This window comes from Pogona vitticeps, chromosome 2 (assembly GCF_051106095.1).
Source record: "Pogona vitticeps strain Pit_001003342236 chromosome 2, PviZW2.1, whole genome shotgun sequence".
In the NCBI taxonomy this organism is placed as follows: domain Eukaryota; kingdom Metazoa; phylum Chordata; class Lepidosauria; order Squamata; family Agamidae; genus Pogona; species Pogona vitticeps.
Window position 1 is genome coordinate 146,039,956 of NC_135784.1, and position 18,895 is coordinate 146,058,850.

An 18,895-nucleotide genomic window follows, 5' to 3' on the forward strand; every position below is an offset into this window, starting at 1 on the left:
ACCTTCAGCATTATATCTGTTGGGGGACATTGATTCATCAATCCGTTTTGAAGGCAGCTGTCAGAAGTAGATGCAATCTAGGAACAGATGAATGTGGAAATGTTGATCTGTGAACAGGCTAATGTGGATTAATAGGTATAATTTCATTTTTTAAAAAAATTTAATGATGCATTCTCCAAACAATTAGGAATATACTGTCACTTCAGTAATAGGGTATGGCAGTTAAAAAGACCTCATTTCCTCTGAAGTTTAATACAATGTATATTTATTGCAAACAATAATATACAAAAAGGTAAGTTTTACAGAAAACCAAAGGGACTTGCAAACAAATGACCAGGAAAAGAGAAAACTTACCTAAAACTGATTTTTAAAAGGACAGGTCTTTTAAGTTACAGAAATACTTTAAAAAGATCTGGGTTTTTCTTTTAATATAGAAATAGAAAAGATACCATATTATAAGAGTGCTTTAAGATTTTCTTCTACTGAATCTCCTACAAAATGTTAACAAATATATCTTTTTTTAAATAAAAAAGTTGGCTATCCTTTTTTTAAGCAATCCTTAACTGTTCAGCCACAGTTTTACCAGCCAGTTCCCCATAGGCCATACCCTTAAATCATGTGGAAGGTTGGTGGAACACATACATCAAGAACTGCTGCTCTTTTCGTTTCTATGTGGTTTTCAAGGGGCAAATAAATGGTCTGTGGAAATGAGCAAACCCCAACAGGGTTCCCAGAGCAGCAAGACTAGGTGGCTGCACCCATTATTGCTTTGCTTCTCTTGGACAGACCAAGGCCTGGCCTACATACACCAGCAGTATGAAGCATTGGGTACATATGGATTGTACCATTTTGGTTTACAGATCAGGTTGTCATTTAAAAAAAAGAGGCCAAAAAGCTCCCCCTATTTATGTAAAATACATCCTTGGAGGTAAAAAAAGAGCAGAAGTCCAAGGGACGGTGTATTTTTTTAAAAAAATATGAAGATTATTTTTAAAATGACCTTCCACCTTTAGTGGTACAGTCCATTCTGCGCTGCCATTTTCTCCTTATTCCACTTCATGTGTAGATAGATCTAAGCCCACCATATGAGTCCAGAGGAGCTGAGGCAGGAAAAGTGAAACAAAACCAAGGCAAATGACTCGGTGATATGCTATGTTTGCAATCTTTTGTTTGCACTAAGAAAAAATGAAGAGGGGAAGGGAAGCATTCCAGTTTTTCCTTAAACAAAAATGAAGGAAAAAAAGAAAGGAAATAAGAAACATAAGGAAGCAGAGGCATTTGTACAAACCTAAGACACATCCTGAAGGTATAATAACAATAAAAATGCCAAAAGAGAGAGAGAGAGAGAGAGAGAACAAGACAGATAAATAAAATAAGGACTTACTGATTTAAATCATAATTTAAAGATTAGGCACCATATACCCTTGGAGTAACGCTCTGTTTACATTAGAAGAACTTCAAATATGGAAGGAGGGAAATGGAAAGAAAAACTTCTTGATTAAAAACCTCTCTTTTTTTCCACAAAATAAATATATAATATTATTATTATTTTTAAAGGCACCAATGCTGTCACCCATGAACCTTGCTAATGTCAAAATCCTCCCACCATTACTCTCCCCTTCCCCTTGCAAACTGCTTCATAGAACATACTACCTAATTCCTTGTGGAGTTTGAAGGGAAAGTGATTTTTGGGACCACCAGCATGTGCCTCACACGTGGGGGCTCAGCGTCCTACAGAAGGTGGAAAGGGTGGGGGAGCCAGGGTGGGGGATGCTGGTTTGTGGCTCTACAATCTGATGCTGGTGTTGCCAAAAATATAGACGATTCTTAAAAAAAAAAAAAAGCTTCCGACCTCAGAGGATGGAGCTCTCCTTTTTTAAAGAGTCTCATTTCCCCCTCTCTTCTTTGACAGGGAGGGAAATCTTTGTGCAAGTGAAGTGATCACAGGGCTGTTCTGTAAGGCTTTTTCATTAGTGTTACTTTAAGGCTCAAGGTGTTATTGTTCTTTCGTTTTAAAAAAATTCTCCACAAAACACATTTTACTCTCAAGCTAGAAAAATAACATCTCTTTCCAAATCCCCATCATCACACTGAGCAACTGACCACTGATCAGAAAGGAACTCCCCCTCCCCCATTCATTTGACTTTATGCATAAATGTTTTGCTCTCTACAAGCAAAAGGCAATTAGCTATATAAAAATACCTCTGACAGCAAGGGAAAAAGGTTAAGGCATGACTGCTCGACTTATTGTTTAACTGTCAAAAAACAAAAGGATAAATTTTTTTAAAGAGTCTGTCTAAAAACACAAAGTAGACCATATAAATCCCCTCAAATTGGTAACAAATCATACACAGTACATACTAAAAAAAAAAGTATTTAAAATAGAGAATATTCCTCACAGAGGAATCCTTTTGAGTTTTTACCTCTTTTTTTTCTATTTTTTTATTTTTAGTTATTGTTAAAAAATAATTACGGAGTCCATACCTAGGCAAACTAAGTTGGCTGCTGAAGAAGAAAATAAGAAAACTGCCTTCAGATCAAGGTTTTCAGTCCATCAGGGAATGTTTGTTTACTGAGTGGGATGCTCTGGCCGATTTCAAAAGGATGCTGTAGTGCACAAGGCGTTTTGGGATTTGTTCCCCCTCCCCATTATGCATTCACTTTTAGCCTTTAAAAAAAAGTCTGAGGAGATTTGGAAAAAAAAAAGAGAAAACATCATTGAAAAACTTCATGGCCTGGTGAGCTGGGTATAGACGGGCTGTTCCCAGTGCTGGGGGCTGTGGGTCTGAGGAATGGAAGGCACCCCGGTAGTGTCTGCAATGGGCGTATACATTGGCCTCTGGCTGGGGTTCATATATGTGAATGTCGAATAGAGGCCCGAACTCTGGCTGGCGGCGTGGCTGTAGTAGGAGTTGGAGCTCTGGTGGTCTGTGTAGTCATACTGCGAGCGAGTGATGGTTGGGTAGGAGGAGCCGTAATGCTGGAGGTTGAAGGAGCTGTAGCTCAGCTGCTGAGGCGAATGCTGCTGCTGCTCGCTGTAGTGGCTGGGGCTCAGCTGCTCTGTCTTGATGTGTGTCCTCTGCTGGGGCGGCCCCGGTTCGCTGCTCAGGGTGGTCAGCGTATGAGGCTGGGCCTGGGGCGCCGGCGGCTGGGCCTGGGAGGGCGGCTGCTGAGAGGAGGGCGGCGGCTGAGGCTGCGGCGGCGGCTGGGGCTGAGGCGGCTGCTTAGACATCCAGACGTGCCCGGTCCCAGCTGGACTCGCTGTGGTGCTGCTGATCCCATAGCTGCCAGTGTAGGTGACTTGACCAGGCTGGCCATGGGTGACTGGGACACCAGGGTGGCCGTTGGGCGGGAGATACTGGTCAAACTCATTGACGTCAAAGGTCTCGATGTTTGAGATGACGTCGTTGCTGAGCTCGCCAATGTCCACGTCTCGGAAATCAATGTGCGGGGGCTGCCTCCCTCCTTCTTGCAGAGGGCGGCCTTCTCGCTTCAGGTCCTGCTTGCCCGCCTGGACATCGGTTTTGGGAGTTGTAGGAGGGGTCGGGGGCCCCTGGGATTGCCCTGTAGGGAGACGCAAAGGAAACAGCACACGCCTTAGTAAGTCTGACCCCTTCTGCGCCTTTGAAGTCGAACGGCAGGCAAGCCGCACCCCGAAGCCTATCTCTTTTCATTGATAATGGCACAGACGGAAGGCCACAAACCACAGGAAATCTAGCAGTGGCCATTTTTTAATAAGCAGAAGGTGTTGAAGTAACAGTGATAGCTCTGTTAATGGTTAACTCTGGTGGGAGGAGAGGGAAAGGAGAGGGAGGGAGGGCTGGCCAATAAGCATGGACTGCCGTTGAAGATAGCTGCGGGGCTCTAAACTTTTCTAGAGCTAGAGTTAAGAGTGTTTGTGAGCTGCAAGAGATATCAGTCTGTGGGAAAAAAGGTAGCAAGAAACAGTGCTGCTTGCAGAATGAATCTGCAAAGCAAAACAGTCAAACAGATTTTGGAGTGTTTGCTTAAATCCACACTAGAGCTTGCGCTGTGTCTAAAGAATATTGTGCCGTACTGTCTCTATGTATATATTTCGTGGCTGTAATTTTTCTGGAGTCATAGGCACGCAGAACGCATACACCTATCTCATACTTCTGTTACCCTTATCTTGGTGAGATGCTCTGGGACCTTTGCTACCACCATTTCTCTAAGTTTTTGCGCCTTGTGCGGTGGGGCAGTTTTTCTTCATTTTCTTCTGCAGGTAGGGTTGGAAAAGGTGCTTATACTCACCAGAATGCTCTCCAGGGGAGTGGACTTCACTCATGCTGGAGGAAGATTGTGGAGAATCTGCCTGCAGGGCCTTGAAGATGGCATTGGGAGAGATGTGGGTTTGTTCTGAGCCTTCTTCTTGTTCTGCCTGCCCATTCTTGACTGATTTTCTCCTCCGTGGCTGATACTTATAGTCTGGGTGGTCTTTTTTATGTTGCACCCTCAGCCGTTCAGCTTCCTCCACAAACGGGCGCTTTTCGCTCTCATTCAACAGCCTGAGCAACACAAAGCAGAGCAGAGAAAGGGGTCCTGTCGTTATTCATCATGTTATACCTGAAGCTGAGGTACACTTCCACAAGCGACTATTTAGATCAGGTTTTCATTAGAAAGGGTGAGTGCCTGTAACTAACATAAATTAAGGCAGCAGCCACAGGCTGGGCATTAATGCAAAATAACCTTGTAGCCACAGAAAGACCAAGATCCAGATATATGTGCTCATAGGACATTGTGCCAAACTGTTGGAAAGCCACAAGAAAGCTATCAGGCAAGCACTGGGTGATACCATCAGAAACAGGCAGACAACCTTCAGGGGAAAAAAAGGATTTGCTGCCCCCTTTTTTGCATTGGTTCATTCTAGCCTAGAACTCCACTTGATATCTACACGTCGGCAGACTGTTTTGGTGGCCCAGCAATACATGACATAGCATGTAAAGCAAAAGGCTACCTCGTGCCAGGACTCCACCACCTCCAAACTTGGTTGGTGCTGGCCCCCATCCCACCCTGCTCAAGAGTCATGCATCGGAATGCAGGTTCAGTAACAGATGAGGTAACTGGCACCAGGCACCCACGCAAACGGCCTGTGATTCTGCATCAAAATCCAAGAGAAGCCCTTCTGCGTTGGCACATGGGGCTTAGCTTTCCCTCTTGCAAGTCACACGCTTATGCTTCAGCCAGGTGACTCACTTGCTCTTAGCCCACTCTTCCCCTCCCCTTGCTCTCCAGGCAAGTCATCCTTCTTCTGAGCCAACCTCCTATGAGTCCATGCTTGCCAACTTAATGCCAGCTATCCGCGCACCCTATGTATGCCATTTATGTTTTGCCTCTGATGAGAGTTTGATTTGTTGCTAGGCTTGGCAGCTGAGGTCTGTTTTCCATAGCTAGGTCAATTCTGAGATGGGTAAAGTTTGATAAGGAGAGAAATTATCTCAGGGCACGTGCAGAATGCCTTTCAGAATAACCTCAAGGGAACTCAAAAGCATTTTGGGACATTTTGAAAAGGTGATATTTCATGCCATATGGTGTGGCTTTCTAACAGACTACCTTTCATTACACACACACAGAGAGAGAGAGAGACAGAGAGAGTATATATGAAGCATGCAATTTAACACCCAGCTTTCTTAGAAGCCTCCTTATATTTTCACCCCTCTCCTTTCCTGTTGGTGGCCTGGACGCTTCCAAATGGCAATTACTGCAACTCGTTCCAGGCAGAACCAAAACAGGGGGGTTTTGCCACTCTCTCGACCCTCTATTTATATTCTAAACCGCATTGAAACCCAAAGGTTGATCCGGAAGCCCTTTTCCCGTCTTACCCCGTCTCTCTATCCCTGGCGCGGAAGCTTCGCTGAGTTCAATAGCATTCATTCCCAAGGGGATGTGCTCTGGGGCTGCTGACTTAAGGCGCCTCTCTCCGACACCAACGCGTCTCTCTCTCTCTCTCTCAGACGCACACACACACACACACAGAGAGATTCAGATTCATCTCCCGGGGGCTGGAGCGGAGGTCACACTCCGGGCTCCTGGGCTAAGCCCCTCCGTTTGGAGCCCAGCCGCGCTCTCGCTTCCACCCCGGCGCGGGACTCCTGGTGTGGCCGCCGCTCCCTCCGCCACGCGGGAGCCGCGCCCGCAGGCTTCCTCCCGGTTCGCATCTCTGCCGGGCCAGCCTCGCACACAAACCCGGAGACCCCGGGTCGTCCGTACAGCCACGCGAAGACACGCGATCGAGCCAAGTCGCCGCCGCCCCCCCCCCCAGGAGCGCCAAGAGCCGGCCATCGCGGCCCTCCCTCCGCCCTCGGGCTGCTCGCAATCCTCCGCACCCCCCCCTCCTGCACACCGCGGAAGCCCCTCTCCCCGAAGTGGGCGCTGGGCACCCCTCCCGCCTCCGCCTCCGCCTCCGCCTCGGTCCCGGCTTACCTCCAGAGTTTTCCCAGCGTCTTGCTCAGCTCGGCGTTGTGCAGGTGGGGATACTGGTCGGCCAGCTTCCTCCGGGCCGCCTGCGCCCACACCATGAAGGCGTTCATGGGCCGCTTGACGTGGGGCTTGTTCTTGCTGGAGCCGTTGACGCGGACGGGCATGGGCACCAGGGTCCAGTCGTAGCCCTTCAGGACCTGGCTGACGGCCTCTCGGATGCAGACGGGGAACTTGTCCTCGTCGCTCTCTTTCTTCAGGTCCGGGTCGCTCTTGGGGAAGGTGTTCTCTTGGGGCCGGGTGTTCTCGGCGTCCGATCCGGAGCCCGAAGGGCAAGGCGAGCCGGCCGAGTCCTCGGACATGGTAGGGCTGGGCGCGCCGGAGAGGCACTTGTCCTGCTCTTCGGTCATCTTCAGGAAGGGGTCGAGGAGATTCATGCGAGAAAGCGGCGGAGCCCAAATACTGGGGGGAGCCGGGGGGGGGTGAAATTGAAAAATCGAGGCGAGGGAGGGGGGAAGGGGGGTGGGTGGGTGGGAGAGGCGGGGAGGGGTCGAGGCACGAAAGGCGCGACGGCTCTTAATGGCTCGGCATGGAAAGAAGGAGGCGAAGGCGGCGGCGGGGAGTTTGCAAACGGGGCCGCTGGTCGCTGTGCCTGGTCTGGCGGGAGCTCGGTCGGCCGGGGGCGGGCAGGAGCCGCGGTGCCGCGCTGCGGAGGCTGCCCCTCAAGACACGGGCATGGGGGCAGCGGCGGACCGGCTCGCCGAGGCTGATCGGAGCGGCGCTGCGGGCAGGCACGGCCGACGACGCTGCCACGGGGGCCCGGTTTCACCCTGGAGCGAAAGAAGGCGAAAAAAAATCCTCAGCTTGTGGCGGGAAGGGTAGAGCAGCAGCGGAAGGCTCGGTTCTCTTTTCTTTTCTTTTCTTTTTGGTTGTGTTTTTTTCCTTTCTTTTTGCTTTAAAAAAAAGGGGGGGCTTCCAAAATCACCTAGTCAATTTCAAGCTCAGCTCTCCTCACTCTTCCCCGGGTCGGTTTAATAAATACTCTCCTCTGCTATTTCACCTTAGAAACTTTCAGCCAATGGCGCCCAGCCTCCGGCCGCCTTTTCACAAGTGATTGGCTGAAAAGTTTTTTTTCTCTCCCCCTTGGCGGAGGGAGGGGAGGGGAGGGATCCGCGCAGAAGGGAAGGCGAGGGGAGGGAGGGAGGGAAGCGGATTGTGTGTGTGTGTGTGGGGGGGGGTTGGTTGGAAGAGAGGGAGAAAGTTGGTCGCGCGCTGGAGGAAAAACTTTTCGTACTTCGAATCTTCTGGGCTCCTTACCTCCTCCGAGTCTATCCCTGCTTTCTTTTTCTACTCGCGGGTCTTTAAGCAGATCTCTCCGGTTGCTTTCCGAGGGAAGAGAAGGGGCATGAAATCTCCTCTAACAGATAACGTCATCTGGGGTAACGCGGGACAGCCAGTATCCTCTCTCCACCCCCCCCATCTCTCTCTCTCTCTCTCTCTCTCTCTCTTGGTCCCGTAAATAACTTTGCGCTTCTCTCTCGCGCTCGCCCTCCCTCCCCTCCTTCTACCTGCCACCCGCCCGCCTGGGAAGTTCGTGATTTTGTGACTCACTTATCCTATGGGAGGGTTTTGTTTTGATTCGGCTCGTCCTTAATGTTTTATCCATGCTTGAAAGGGTCAGGAAGACAGCGACGCTGGCTGCTGCTCACAGAAAGGGAAAAGGGCATAGGTGGTGGGAGCCAGACTGCCCTCGGGGGTGGGGGTGGGGGGTGGGGTACGTGCGTAAGACAATTAATTCCTTCTGAAAATAAAAACGAGTATTGTTGATCCCTCGTGCTTGTTCTGGAAAAGAAGCGTAGTGGTCTGTTATTTATTTCCTTTTACTGTATTTAATAGCAGCATCTTTCTCCTTTTATCATGATTGCGCGTGTTCTCCGGTGTACATGACCTGAGTTCCCTTTGAAGAGGCGTCGACTTCCAACGTCTGCAGTTGAAGTCATCGAGGTCTAGTTAGGCGAGGATCCCGTGTCCACACGCAAAGGTTTGCAAATTAACTCTGTTGAACACAGTGAAACAGCAGAGGCATCTCTATAGGCACGGAGGTCGGCTACGCGACTGGGGCGGCGGGACCAACTTCACGAGAAATCCGCATCTGGACCAAGTGGAGCAACAGGTTTGTCTTCCTTTCGAGCGTGGGCCTTTATCGCACAGGCATGATCTCAACCGCCTTGGTGCGTTTTTTTGACAAATTATTCTAAAGCGAGTGCCGCTGCGACAGACGTGGGGATGCGCTGGGAACAGAAATCAACTCCCTAACTCTCTACTAAAATACGTCCTCATTACTCCCCCTCCCCCAAAAATGAGGGCCCTGCTTCCAGATTTATCTGTCGTGAGAGGTTCAGTTGTGAGTGTTCATTTTAGTGTCTCACCGCCCACCCACATCTCTATTCCTGCACTGGGGACTGTTACCAATATCCTCTTCCCAAGAAAAAAACAAAACAAAACCAGATGAAGTAGAGAAGTAACGTATGTGGAAATAAATGCAAAAGTTACTTATAAATACCCAGTTCTACGGCAGGGCGCTGCATGCTAGCAGAACTGAAGTTTACTGTGCACGAATGACAAAGAAAGCAAGGGGGTGTATGTGTGGAAGGAATCGGGCATACCTTGTGATTGATTAAGGCTTTGGACAATCACACGTTCATCTAGACGAGAGACGTGAGGTGTGCGCGTCTCGTAGAAAAACACAGGCGCGCGCATATGCACACGCACCGTCTCTCTGGGCAATTAAAGGAGCCAGTCAGCGGTGGGCGCTTCCCGCATTATAAACTCTTTAAATCATTAGCTGTCATGCTGTCTTGCCCAGGAAGACAGACGCCGTTCCATGGCTTACTTTTTATTTTATTTTAAATTTTTTTGCTTTGCTTTCCGTGCGTTTTTTCCACTCTCTCCTTGCAACCTCATTTCTTTTCTTGGACCTTTTTCAGTCCCTTCTGTATAAACAAATCACCTACCAGACGGCCGACAAAAAGTGCAGTTCTCACTTCTGTCCAGAGGGGGCACCACAGGCTCAGAAACTAAACACCCGAAGTGATTCCCGGGACGCCGTGGGCTCCGAGGTGGTGAAAAGGCGCGCGTCCGCCCACGTACCCAAGCCACCCACCCCCATACACACACACACACCAGCCCCGCTCCTTCCAGCATCGAGGAGGCGCCCTGTAACAGGGATTAGTCTCCGCAAAGTTGACTTTATCCGGGCTTCGGGCGCTACATGGCAGCCTTCGGCCATCACCAAAACGTGGCCGGCTTCCGAAGTTGACATCACTTCAGAGTCAACGGAATTGATAATGCTATCAAAAGAGGTCTAAACAGATCGTTCAGTTTTAGTTATGAAAAAAATTGTACATTAATCTGTGTGTGTGGAGAGAAAGAGAGGAGGGAATCTATGCTCTAAAACCGCTTCTGCGCATCTTTCCGCCTCCTTCCAATGTTTTGCGTCATAACGCGGGAATAAGGATGTCTTTCTTTGCCCGTTGCAGCCCCTTCCCGACGCCCCGTTTGTTTGTTTGTTTGAAAGAAAAGCGACTTGAAGTTGCCACCCTGCGCAACCCCACTGCACACAGTGAAACGAATTTGCATCGCGAAGGAACCACGCACTGGACTTTCTCGGCTCAGCTGTGAGTCAAACGCTCGTCGGCTGCCTTAAGGCGGCAGGGACCGCAAACCGACTTGTTTCGGAGCAAGTTCCATGGAGTAAAATACTGAGGTCAACAAAACTTGGGAGAAAGTTTTGTTGACTTCAGTGGGGCCTCCTGCCTCCCAAGGTAGGTGGCGCCAGAACGGGGGGGGGTGTAGAAATGCGCCCCCTCCGGGGAAGTAGTTATCCGCCTCCCAAAGTCATATGCTTACCTAAAGGAAAGGCACTTTTAATTATCCTCCCTACACGTGAAAAGCACATTGCCCCTTCTGCATCTCTCCCGACATTTCCTTCCTCCATGCCCTCACTCCTTTCCCATACGCAGGGGCAGGCAGAATCAGACTGCACGCGTGTTTAGAAAAGGGGCAGCGGCAGAAGGCGGACTCTCACGCACCAACACCCGTGTCCGTGTGTTCACACGGACACGCACAGCTTTCTCCCAAGAATCTCGGTATGGCTCGATCAAGCTTCCTCCTGCCTCGGTGCCCACTTCGGCCAGCCCAGCCTGTGTTTTCCACTTAACAGCTTCGCTCCCAGCGCGCCAAACGCTCCTCGCCCCGAACCTGCCTTAAGGGCGCCCGGCCGGTGTCAAGGGGAGCTGCGCTCGCTCGCTCGCTCGCTCGATCCCCGACCGCGGGAGATCGCCGAGATCTTCCGCTTTCGGAAAGAGGGCCCTCGGAACGGCCCGGCTCGGGCGATCGCCTGCCTTCGTGCGGCCGGTTTTGACCGGACCCAAAGGCTCTTTCATTAAAAAAAAAAAGAAAAGGAAAGACGAATTGGCTTTCGGAGAGAGTCCCTTCGAAGCAAGCCAACAGCCGAGGGACGCGCAGCAACGACGCGCGTACGAATGAAAGCCCCGCGCGAAAGCCTGCCCGGGCGGCGGCGGCGGCGGCAGTGGCGGCGTCCTGATTTGCACCCCTATCCTGGCTCGCAGGGCCCAGATGAAGAGCGGGCGGTCAGTTGGCCGAGGCTCCAGAGGAAATTCTCCTCCGATGCCCAACGCAGAGCCCCGGCTTGCCCAGCAGAAGTGGGCCTCCCCAGACAAAATAAGATTAAAAAGGAGCGGGGGGGGGGAACGACTCTCGGCCCCTCTTGTTTCTCCTGCTCCTCCATCTGGTTCATCGCGGCCTTCCCGACCTTGCTCGGCATCCCAGTTCCGAAGGCGGGGGAAGCGCTTCTGGGCGGCTAAACAATTCACAAGAGACGCTCCCTTTGCCTGAAACGGCACCTCTGTTTTTTAATATTCCATGAGGGGACGGGGGGGAAAATGGGTTTTTATAAAGACCGATCTGCCTACCTCTGTGTTGCGTTTGGGAGATCCCTTTCTTTTTTTCCTGTTCTTCCTGATAAAACCAGTCTCTCGCCTAAAAGGCTTCGAAGCAGTTGACACGGGGAAAAAAACCCTAAAGAGATAATAAAATGAAGGAGCCGCTTCGACAAGGAGGACCAGCAGCGCTCTTTATCAGAAGTAACTTAAATGGGGAACTAATTTTCTTTTTTAAATATAAGAGAACATAATCTGACCCTTTTGCCACACTTCGCGGTATATTTCACCCCCTTAGAGGGAAACGAACAGTGTGTTTCGCACACTATGTACTGGAAGGGTTCCTATTCATTTATGTATTTATTATTTATTTATTTATTTAGAGTGAAAGTGTTGATGGGGAACGGGAACGGCTAGCCTCCTTTCTGCGTGACGTTGGAGTGCAACGTTTTGACTTGGGTCTATAGGCGGTTTAATGATACAAGTTCAGTGTGGTTTTCTATCCTAAGCCTCAGGAACGGCGCTTATATACAGTATATAATTATATATAAATAAAAGGGGAGGGGAGACAGGAGGGCCTGGCGTGCTCTGGTCCACGGGGTCACGAAGAGTCGGACACGACTTAACGACTAAACAACAAAGGGGAGGAGGGCTATTTCATGACTTCACACACACTGGACAACACACTCTGCAGAATTGTTGAAAATGAAGTGGATAGAAAAGACACAGTCGGTGAGTCCGCAGTTTAAGGGACATTGATGATGATGGGGGGAAATCCCTCGTTTTGGCGGATGAAATTCATAAAACTGCTTGTGTTTCTTTCTAAAAAAAACAAAAAAAAACAAAACCCAATGTTTCTTCCAAAAGGGAGAAACGCCATTCTTCAGCATTTAAAGGAAAATCGGTTAACGTGACTGGCCCGCCGCCACCAGCGCCGTCGTATTCTTTATTCTTATAATTATTTTTTTTCTAATTATTCTTATCGTTATTAGTCCATACGAACAGGCCATAGGGCGGCCTTCAGTTTTCTGAGGATCAGTCTTTCATGGGGAGGGGAATAATCCCTACATCTTTCCCAGCTACTATTATCACTCTCCCACATCCCAGAAAATGTATTATTTCCAATATATATATATAGGAAGAATATATATAAATACAATATTTGAATAAAAGCGGGAGCTTTGGGTGTGACCATCGGAGATGCGAAAGAGCCACCTTATTTCCGAGTCTCGCGGGCTTGGGCCCAAGGGGCCCTTGATCATCTTAATTGTGAAGGTTTTGCCCGACGTGCTAATGCAGGTCATGAGGGCGGGAGGGAGAGAAGGGAGGAGGGTATGGATCTCTGGGTTTCTCCGCGCCCCCGGGGCACGGAAGGCGAGTCCTAAATCTGCCCTCCGGTCCCTCGGAAGAACTACAGAACCGCTGCAGCTGAATTCCGACGGCCCGATGGTGAAAACGTTGCCCGGGGGTGGGGGGGGGAGAGAAGCAGCATTTATTCAGGCGTAACGCACTGAGCATCAAAAAAGTTTCCTCCCTTTTCTTTCTTTTTTTCTCTCCCTCCCCCAGCTTTTTTTTTGGGGGGGGAAAGGAGGGGTTTCCTGCGACGTGTGGCGATTTCTAAAGCCCCTTTGTAACGTATCCTCTTTTTCCTCTCCCCTCGCAGCCCGTCGGATCCTTCAACACACTGGTCGGGGTTTGCTTTTTTTCCAGGCACCGTGATGTCACCCGCACAGGATGGTGACGCGGAGCTTTTACAAGGCTTTAATCAAACCGAAGCGGCGGCGGCGGCGGCGGCGAAAACATGGGGGGGGGGGGGGAGAAGAGAGAGATGATGGCTGTTTTGTGTAGGAGGGAGGGAGGCAGGCAGGAGGATGTCTGAGGTGCCCCCCTCCCGGCACTGCCTAATGGCCCCTTAAACTGGAGGGATAAAATGAAATCGAACCGTTCGAGACGGTGTGCCAACTGCTGCCCTCCACCTATATATTTTGGACCCCCTCCGCTCCATAAAGTCTGATTAAACACATGCACGCCCAGAGCCAGGAGGTAATGGGGAATAGGACCCTGAATTTTGTTTCAAGCAAATCTCCTCCGAATGTACGTCTACCCAAAAAAGCAGTTCAGGGATAAGGTTGTGCCGTTCCACACTCCTTTTAGGATTTTCCAGGCATGCAAAGCCCAATTTTAGATATTACGGTGATGATTTTTCCCCCATCTCCTTTTCAAACAACCACCTTTAATCTATTCAATCGCTTTACAAAAAATATAATCTTCTCATATCTCTGCCTCATGTTTTATTTGGGTGCCTGTTCACCCCGAGGGAACAGCTGAAAGTATCCGGATTATAAATCCAAAAAGGGCTGGGGGTTGGCTTCACTCGACTGAAGACGGATTGTGTTGCTGTAAAAAAATCTGTTCGGGAAGGACAGAATATTTTTCTGCGAGACTTTTGGTGGACTGAAATTCAGATACATCACAAGGGTGCGGGATGTTGTACATTATCCCTTCCCCTTAGCAAGCGACTGCTTAAAACAAATAAAAAGACTCAGAACCCCATCAGCCCCTCTTCTCTTGAAGGCAGAGAGGGGACTAGAAAGGAAGATTCACATTTTTGCGTGTGATTGGTTGAGATCCAATCTTTCTGCAGCTGTACAAGGTCATCAGGAGAGTTTGGTACTGAAATCTCTGATGTGGATATATAGTAGATGTGTCTGTGTCTGTATACTCACATCTGGAACATCTGCAGAGACTGTAGGGCTCATGGGGTGCAGTACATAGTTAACCCTACTGCCCTTCTCTCTAATTGACATTTTGCTCTTACTATGAAAACTAAATGTCTAGTTGAAGGCTAAGCTGATTCCCCAAACTGGAAATCTGTCAATGACTCCTGGATTGAAGCTAGCGATGTGTAGAGTTTGGAGTCTTTATTTTTTTACACACTGTAGCTCTTTTTGTTAGATGCGTTCAAAAATCATTGTATCCCCCTTTTGAGTTCTACTTTCTTTTTCAAGTGATGCCTCTGTGGATGGAATAACAGCAGCAGTTCACATTTTGGTGCAAAGATGAAGATGGAAATGATTTTACATGGTTTGTTTTTTTTATTTTTAATGTGTCTATTTAAAAATGCTGTCTAAAAAGGGACCACCTCTCATGGAGGCAGGGTGATATAATGTAATAACAATTGTAATAATAATCTATAACAATTTACTAAATAATCTAGGATGGTATTTTAGGGCCAGAGGGAAGAATAGTAATGACACATTGTATAGTGTTTGTGAAAAGATACACTGGAAGGCCATGCATCAATACTATTCCTTAAACAGGATTTTCATAATCCATTCTGCAATTAGTTAAGAATGTGACCCAGCCAAAATGAGAGAGCTTTGGAGAATTAGCTCTAGAATGATTGACCATTGCCTGGATTGAAATCACACCAAATGGTTCTGGCTAACCTTATGGACGCTTTCATGGATCCGATTCTATCTTCACCCAGTGGGATGGCAGGGAGGGGGAGATAAAGAAGATTCATTTCCCTAGAGATATTAATGAGGTTGTCACTGCTATTTTCTGGAAATGTAATGGTGTGCAAGTGGCAGCAAGACTATGTGTGTCTTGCATCTACATACACAGAGAGGAAGAATTGTGGTTCCAGAGCACAGACAAGAGTTCTGACTCTTGTCCTCTGAAGATGCCAGCCACAGAGACTGGTGAAACGTTAGGAAGAACAACCTTCAGAACACGGCTAAAGAGCCCAAAAAAACCCACAAAAACCAACAATTCTGGTTTTATTGCCTTTATTGAAGGCTGGTTTTATATACATTATTATTAATCTCTGGAAGTCCTTTTCTCTGTGTTGTTTAATATCCAGTAAAAGAGGTGGTATCTCATATCAGTGAAATACAGGATGAAAAAAAAAGGCTTTTAAAGTTAAAGACTGAAATGTATAACTGAGTATGTAACACTTTTGAGAATACTGTATATTTGAACACCATTCCCAGTGTCTTATCCCCAACATCAGAAGAGAAGCTACAAATCTGATTCTTATCCCTCCAAAAAGATTCTATCTCTCAGAAACAAAATATAACACAGATCTTTGGTTTTGAAAATAATCCCACTGCTCACTAGAAAATAGGACAGACTTTTGCATTTAAAGTGGGACACACAGGTTTACACACACAATCTTAGGCTTAATCATATTTTTAAAGGGAGGGTTGTACATGTTTTTCAGAAGAGAACAAAAAGTGCTATTGTGGGATTTTAAAATCAAAACTTGTAAACTAATCAGGAATCCGGCAATACTGAGCTATCAACATGGAGTTACAACTTCTAATTCTGTCATATCATTCTTCTTTGGCAGAAGTTGTTGAGAACTTTGAATTGTTCTGTGCCTTAAGGACTGTGTGATTCAAGAGGTTCCAGTTATTTTGAATGGACTGAGGAATGTATAGAAGAGCAACATAATTAGAGGTCCAGGTAAATGAGGATTTTTTTCCCTTGGGTCTGTTTTGTTTTACCTATGGTAGAGAAGAATACCCTGAATCTCAAAAAAGTTGAATAAGTAATAATGTACCTCAGGTAGGTTTATTCAATATCCCATTTATCAGCCTTATTTGATTTTCTGCTCCTTTCATGCATATTAATAACACAGCTGTCAGCTATCTACAACATGTGTAGCTTTAATAGAAAACTATGAGTTGGGGAAGCTAATGAGGATAATTTCTTTTTACAGTGGGTTATGGCCTAGCGGAATTAGTGCCATAAAACACAATGACTGAACTGAATAGGCAAAACTGTTAATTTGGTCAACACTTTTGTCTGGGACACAGTTTAGCAAACTGACATAAATGAAAATGATGTGCATACTTCAGTCTGGGTCCTTTCCATTGTTGTTGACCATTCCAGGATTTTCGGGGTGTGTGTGTGTGTGTGTGTGTGTGTGTGTGTGTGTGTGTGTGTGTGTGTGTCTTTTTTCTTGAATTGAGAACACATTCTTCAATACATATAACAGATTTACCATTAAGTGACCTAGCTCAACCTTTCAGCTGTAATTTATATTTCCTGAGAATATCTAAAAGCTGACTTCAGGCTAAACATAATAATAGCACTGAAGTTGCTGATTTAAACTTCGAAATGCCAACCAGTAACAATGAGGAACAAACGTTTCTACAAGTCTCCTTTTAAAGTACCCCCATCTCCTCCCCCTTAAACTGTGTGTGAATGTCTGCATCTTACTGCTTTCAAACATCATCTTGGATGATCCCTAATTCTGCAAGTGTGGGCACTTCTATTCTTCTCCTGCAGCCCCTTAGAGGCCATCTTGACCAGCATCCTGGTCATAATCCAGGGCCCAAGTCAAAATTAAACAAAAATCATGACACTGCTTTCTGCTCTCGGAATGAATGAGTAATCCTGAAAGAGATGCCCCAAAGATACAGATTTAATATGTTTTGCTTTAATATTAATCCCTCATTTTCTTTTTTCTTTTCCAGGTAGAACAGATTTTTGCTGGGGAGAAAATTGTGGACTGGAATCACTTGGGGGGGGTTGGAAACACTGTGCTTTATGCTTCTAAATCCTCTCTTTCTATATTACAATTGAAAATGCAAAATTCAATGTGAGGCTTGGAAAAATGTTTTAACAGGAGGACTGTTAATCATTAGAAATATATGACTTTGCTTTTAGTCATGGAACCAATCAAACATGATTATTAAAATATCAAAATACAGATTGTACTGAAATGGCATTGGTGATAATTTGTGGATTCATCACAGTGAAGATGGCAGCTAACAAATACTGATATTATTTAGATGCTGCCTTTCTCCTCCATAAAAGAGATCCTAAACGGCTTAAGCACCATGAAGGAGAGATGAGTTACCATCAGCAGTGCAATGCCATGTAGGTTTATTTGTAGGGAAACCTCTTTGTGTTTACTGTTGCTTGTTCCCTTGTAGATTTCTTTGGGGTCCTTGCTTAAGCGAAGCAAAAGCATGTGTTCTTACTGAGACAATACTCAATTAAAATCAGGTAAATTTTATTCTGAATCATAGCCTTATGGCCATACAGATCAGAAGTCTGAATTTCATTGTCCAAGAACTCTCTCAATTAAGTTAGTAATGCTTTCATCTGGCTGAGGTCAGTTGGGGCAAACTTGTGATTATCTCAAGTCCCACTGATTTTAGTACAGTAGAAGTGCAATTAACCAGCGTGGGTTAGGGTCATTGACTTTGGTGGTATTCACTCATCCTAGCTATAGGAGTGCAGTCCAAATTGTTAACACTTTCAGCTAATAAAAATATTATTTGGATTCTTCATAAATTAGTTGCATGCCACAACATAACAGCAACACTAAAACCCAAAATTTTGTGCCATAATTGTCCATTTTTCTGTTGCTTTCACTTTTCCTATCTAACCAGTCTGAGTCACTTTATGGCTTTCGGTTAAGTATTTTCAACATTTGCTTCGTGGGATTATACTAGACAGACTGCAGTATTTTCAGTAGAAATATATGCTTGGAAACATACAGTGCCAATTCTATACATGTCTAGTCAAAAATAGTCTTGTACAATTGCAACCTTTCTTATCATGATTAGAGTCTTTCAGTGCAAGGAATTTTAAATAGTTCCTCAGTGCGAGACAGGGAAATGCAGGGGTCAAACAATTCATTTATATCTGAATAGTGTAAACCATTATGTTTCATACATCCATTATACTTGTAGTCATTGTCAGCATCAGCATCATTATCATTATTATAATTATGACTGTTACTGCCACTCTGATCTGCTGAAGATAATTTGTAGGAGAACACATCCAGTTTTTTTAAAGTAGCTGTTTAATTATGACATATACGTCAAAGCTAACATGCTGCGAAAGTTATACACGATGTTTCATAGCACATATAGATAAATAGATGACAGTAAGTTAAAACTAGCCGTCTTCTGTTTAGGAAACAGGCTCGTTTTACATTACTGCCAAGGAATAGTTCAAATTACATGGCCGAGCTACGGCTTACAAGAAATCCGTCAGAACTGGAAGAGAGAATAGAACAGCCATTCTCTCTACCTGTTTGTGTAGCTCCTTGCTAATGCAGGACAAGTCAGACTGTTTATTTGGAGAAGTAAAGTTGTGGAAATATACTTGCAGGGTGTAATGTGGACAGCACGTGTTTCTAGGAGCTACCTGAAGTCTGCGCCCTAATAGTTTGCAGATGTCCCTGGGTCATTGATTTCCTATGGGCCAAAGAGCACAGGGCCCCCCTCCCCTCCCTCCCCTTCCAGCTCTTCAAATTAAAAAAGAGCGAGATGGGGTGGGAGAGCAGGGAAGTATTCACTTCTGGAACTTGTAAAATTGTTTGTTTGAGTTGTTTCCAGCACTACCCCAAATACTGAATCATTTGGAAATTCTAACTGCCAGGCCCATGCTCATTTGGAGCACGGCTTTATTTGAAAAATAGAGGCATCGGCTTTGGGATCGCTTGACGTTTGCTCAAGGTGGGGAATTTATTT

The 18,895-nt window shown here is 46.6% G+C and overlaps 1 protein-coding gene and 1 long non-coding RNA gene across 4 annotated transcripts; one reads left to right on the plus strand and one right to left on the minus strand.

Moving 5' to 3' along the window:
• Positions 1-248: 248 nt before the first annotated feature.
• Positions 249-8,386, minus strand: SOX9 (SRY-box transcription factor 9). Its single transcript, XM_020791275.3, has 3 exons — positions 6,442-8,386; positions 4,273-4,526; positions 249-3,564 (listed from the first exon to the last, which is right to left on the minus strand). Exons 1-3 carry the CDS (start codon positions 6,870-6,872, stop codon positions 2,729-2,731), a joined length of 1,521 nt encoding a protein of 506 aa, XP_020646934.3. The 5' UTR covers positions 6,873-8,386; the 3' UTR covers positions 249-2,728.
• A 228-nt stretch (positions 8,387-8,614) lies between these two features.
• Positions 8,615-17,125, plus strand: LOC140704591 (uncharacterized). 3 transcript variants are annotated; one of them, XR_013541069.1, is made up of 3 exons: positions 8,615-14,480; positions 15,751-15,866; positions 16,883-17,125. It is a non-coding gene; the product is annotated as an uncharacterized LOC140704591 (long non-coding RNA). The 3 variants fall into 3 exon arrangements; XR_013541070.1 differs by having other exon boundaries at positions 8,615-12,128; positions 13,060-15,866; XR_012083874.2 differs by having other exon boundaries at positions 8,615-15,866.
• The last annotated feature ends 1,770 nt before the right edge of the window (positions 17,126-18,895 follow it).

Bases quoted from the DNA above. Each gene is read 5' to 3' on its own strand.
- SOX9 (XM_020791275.3), bottom strand. From the start codon at position 6,872: ATGAATCTCCTCGACCCCTTCCTGAAGATGACCGAAGAGCAGGACAAG. The intron at 4,527-6,441 runs GTAAGCCGGGAC...TGTGTTGCTCAG, and splicing joins ACGCTGGGAAAACTCTGGAG to GCTGTTGAATGAGAGCGAAA. The intron at 3,565-4,272 runs GTGAGTATAAGC...GTCTCCCTACAG, and splicing joins CTCCCCTGGAGAGCATTCTG to GGCAATCCCAGGGGCCCCCG.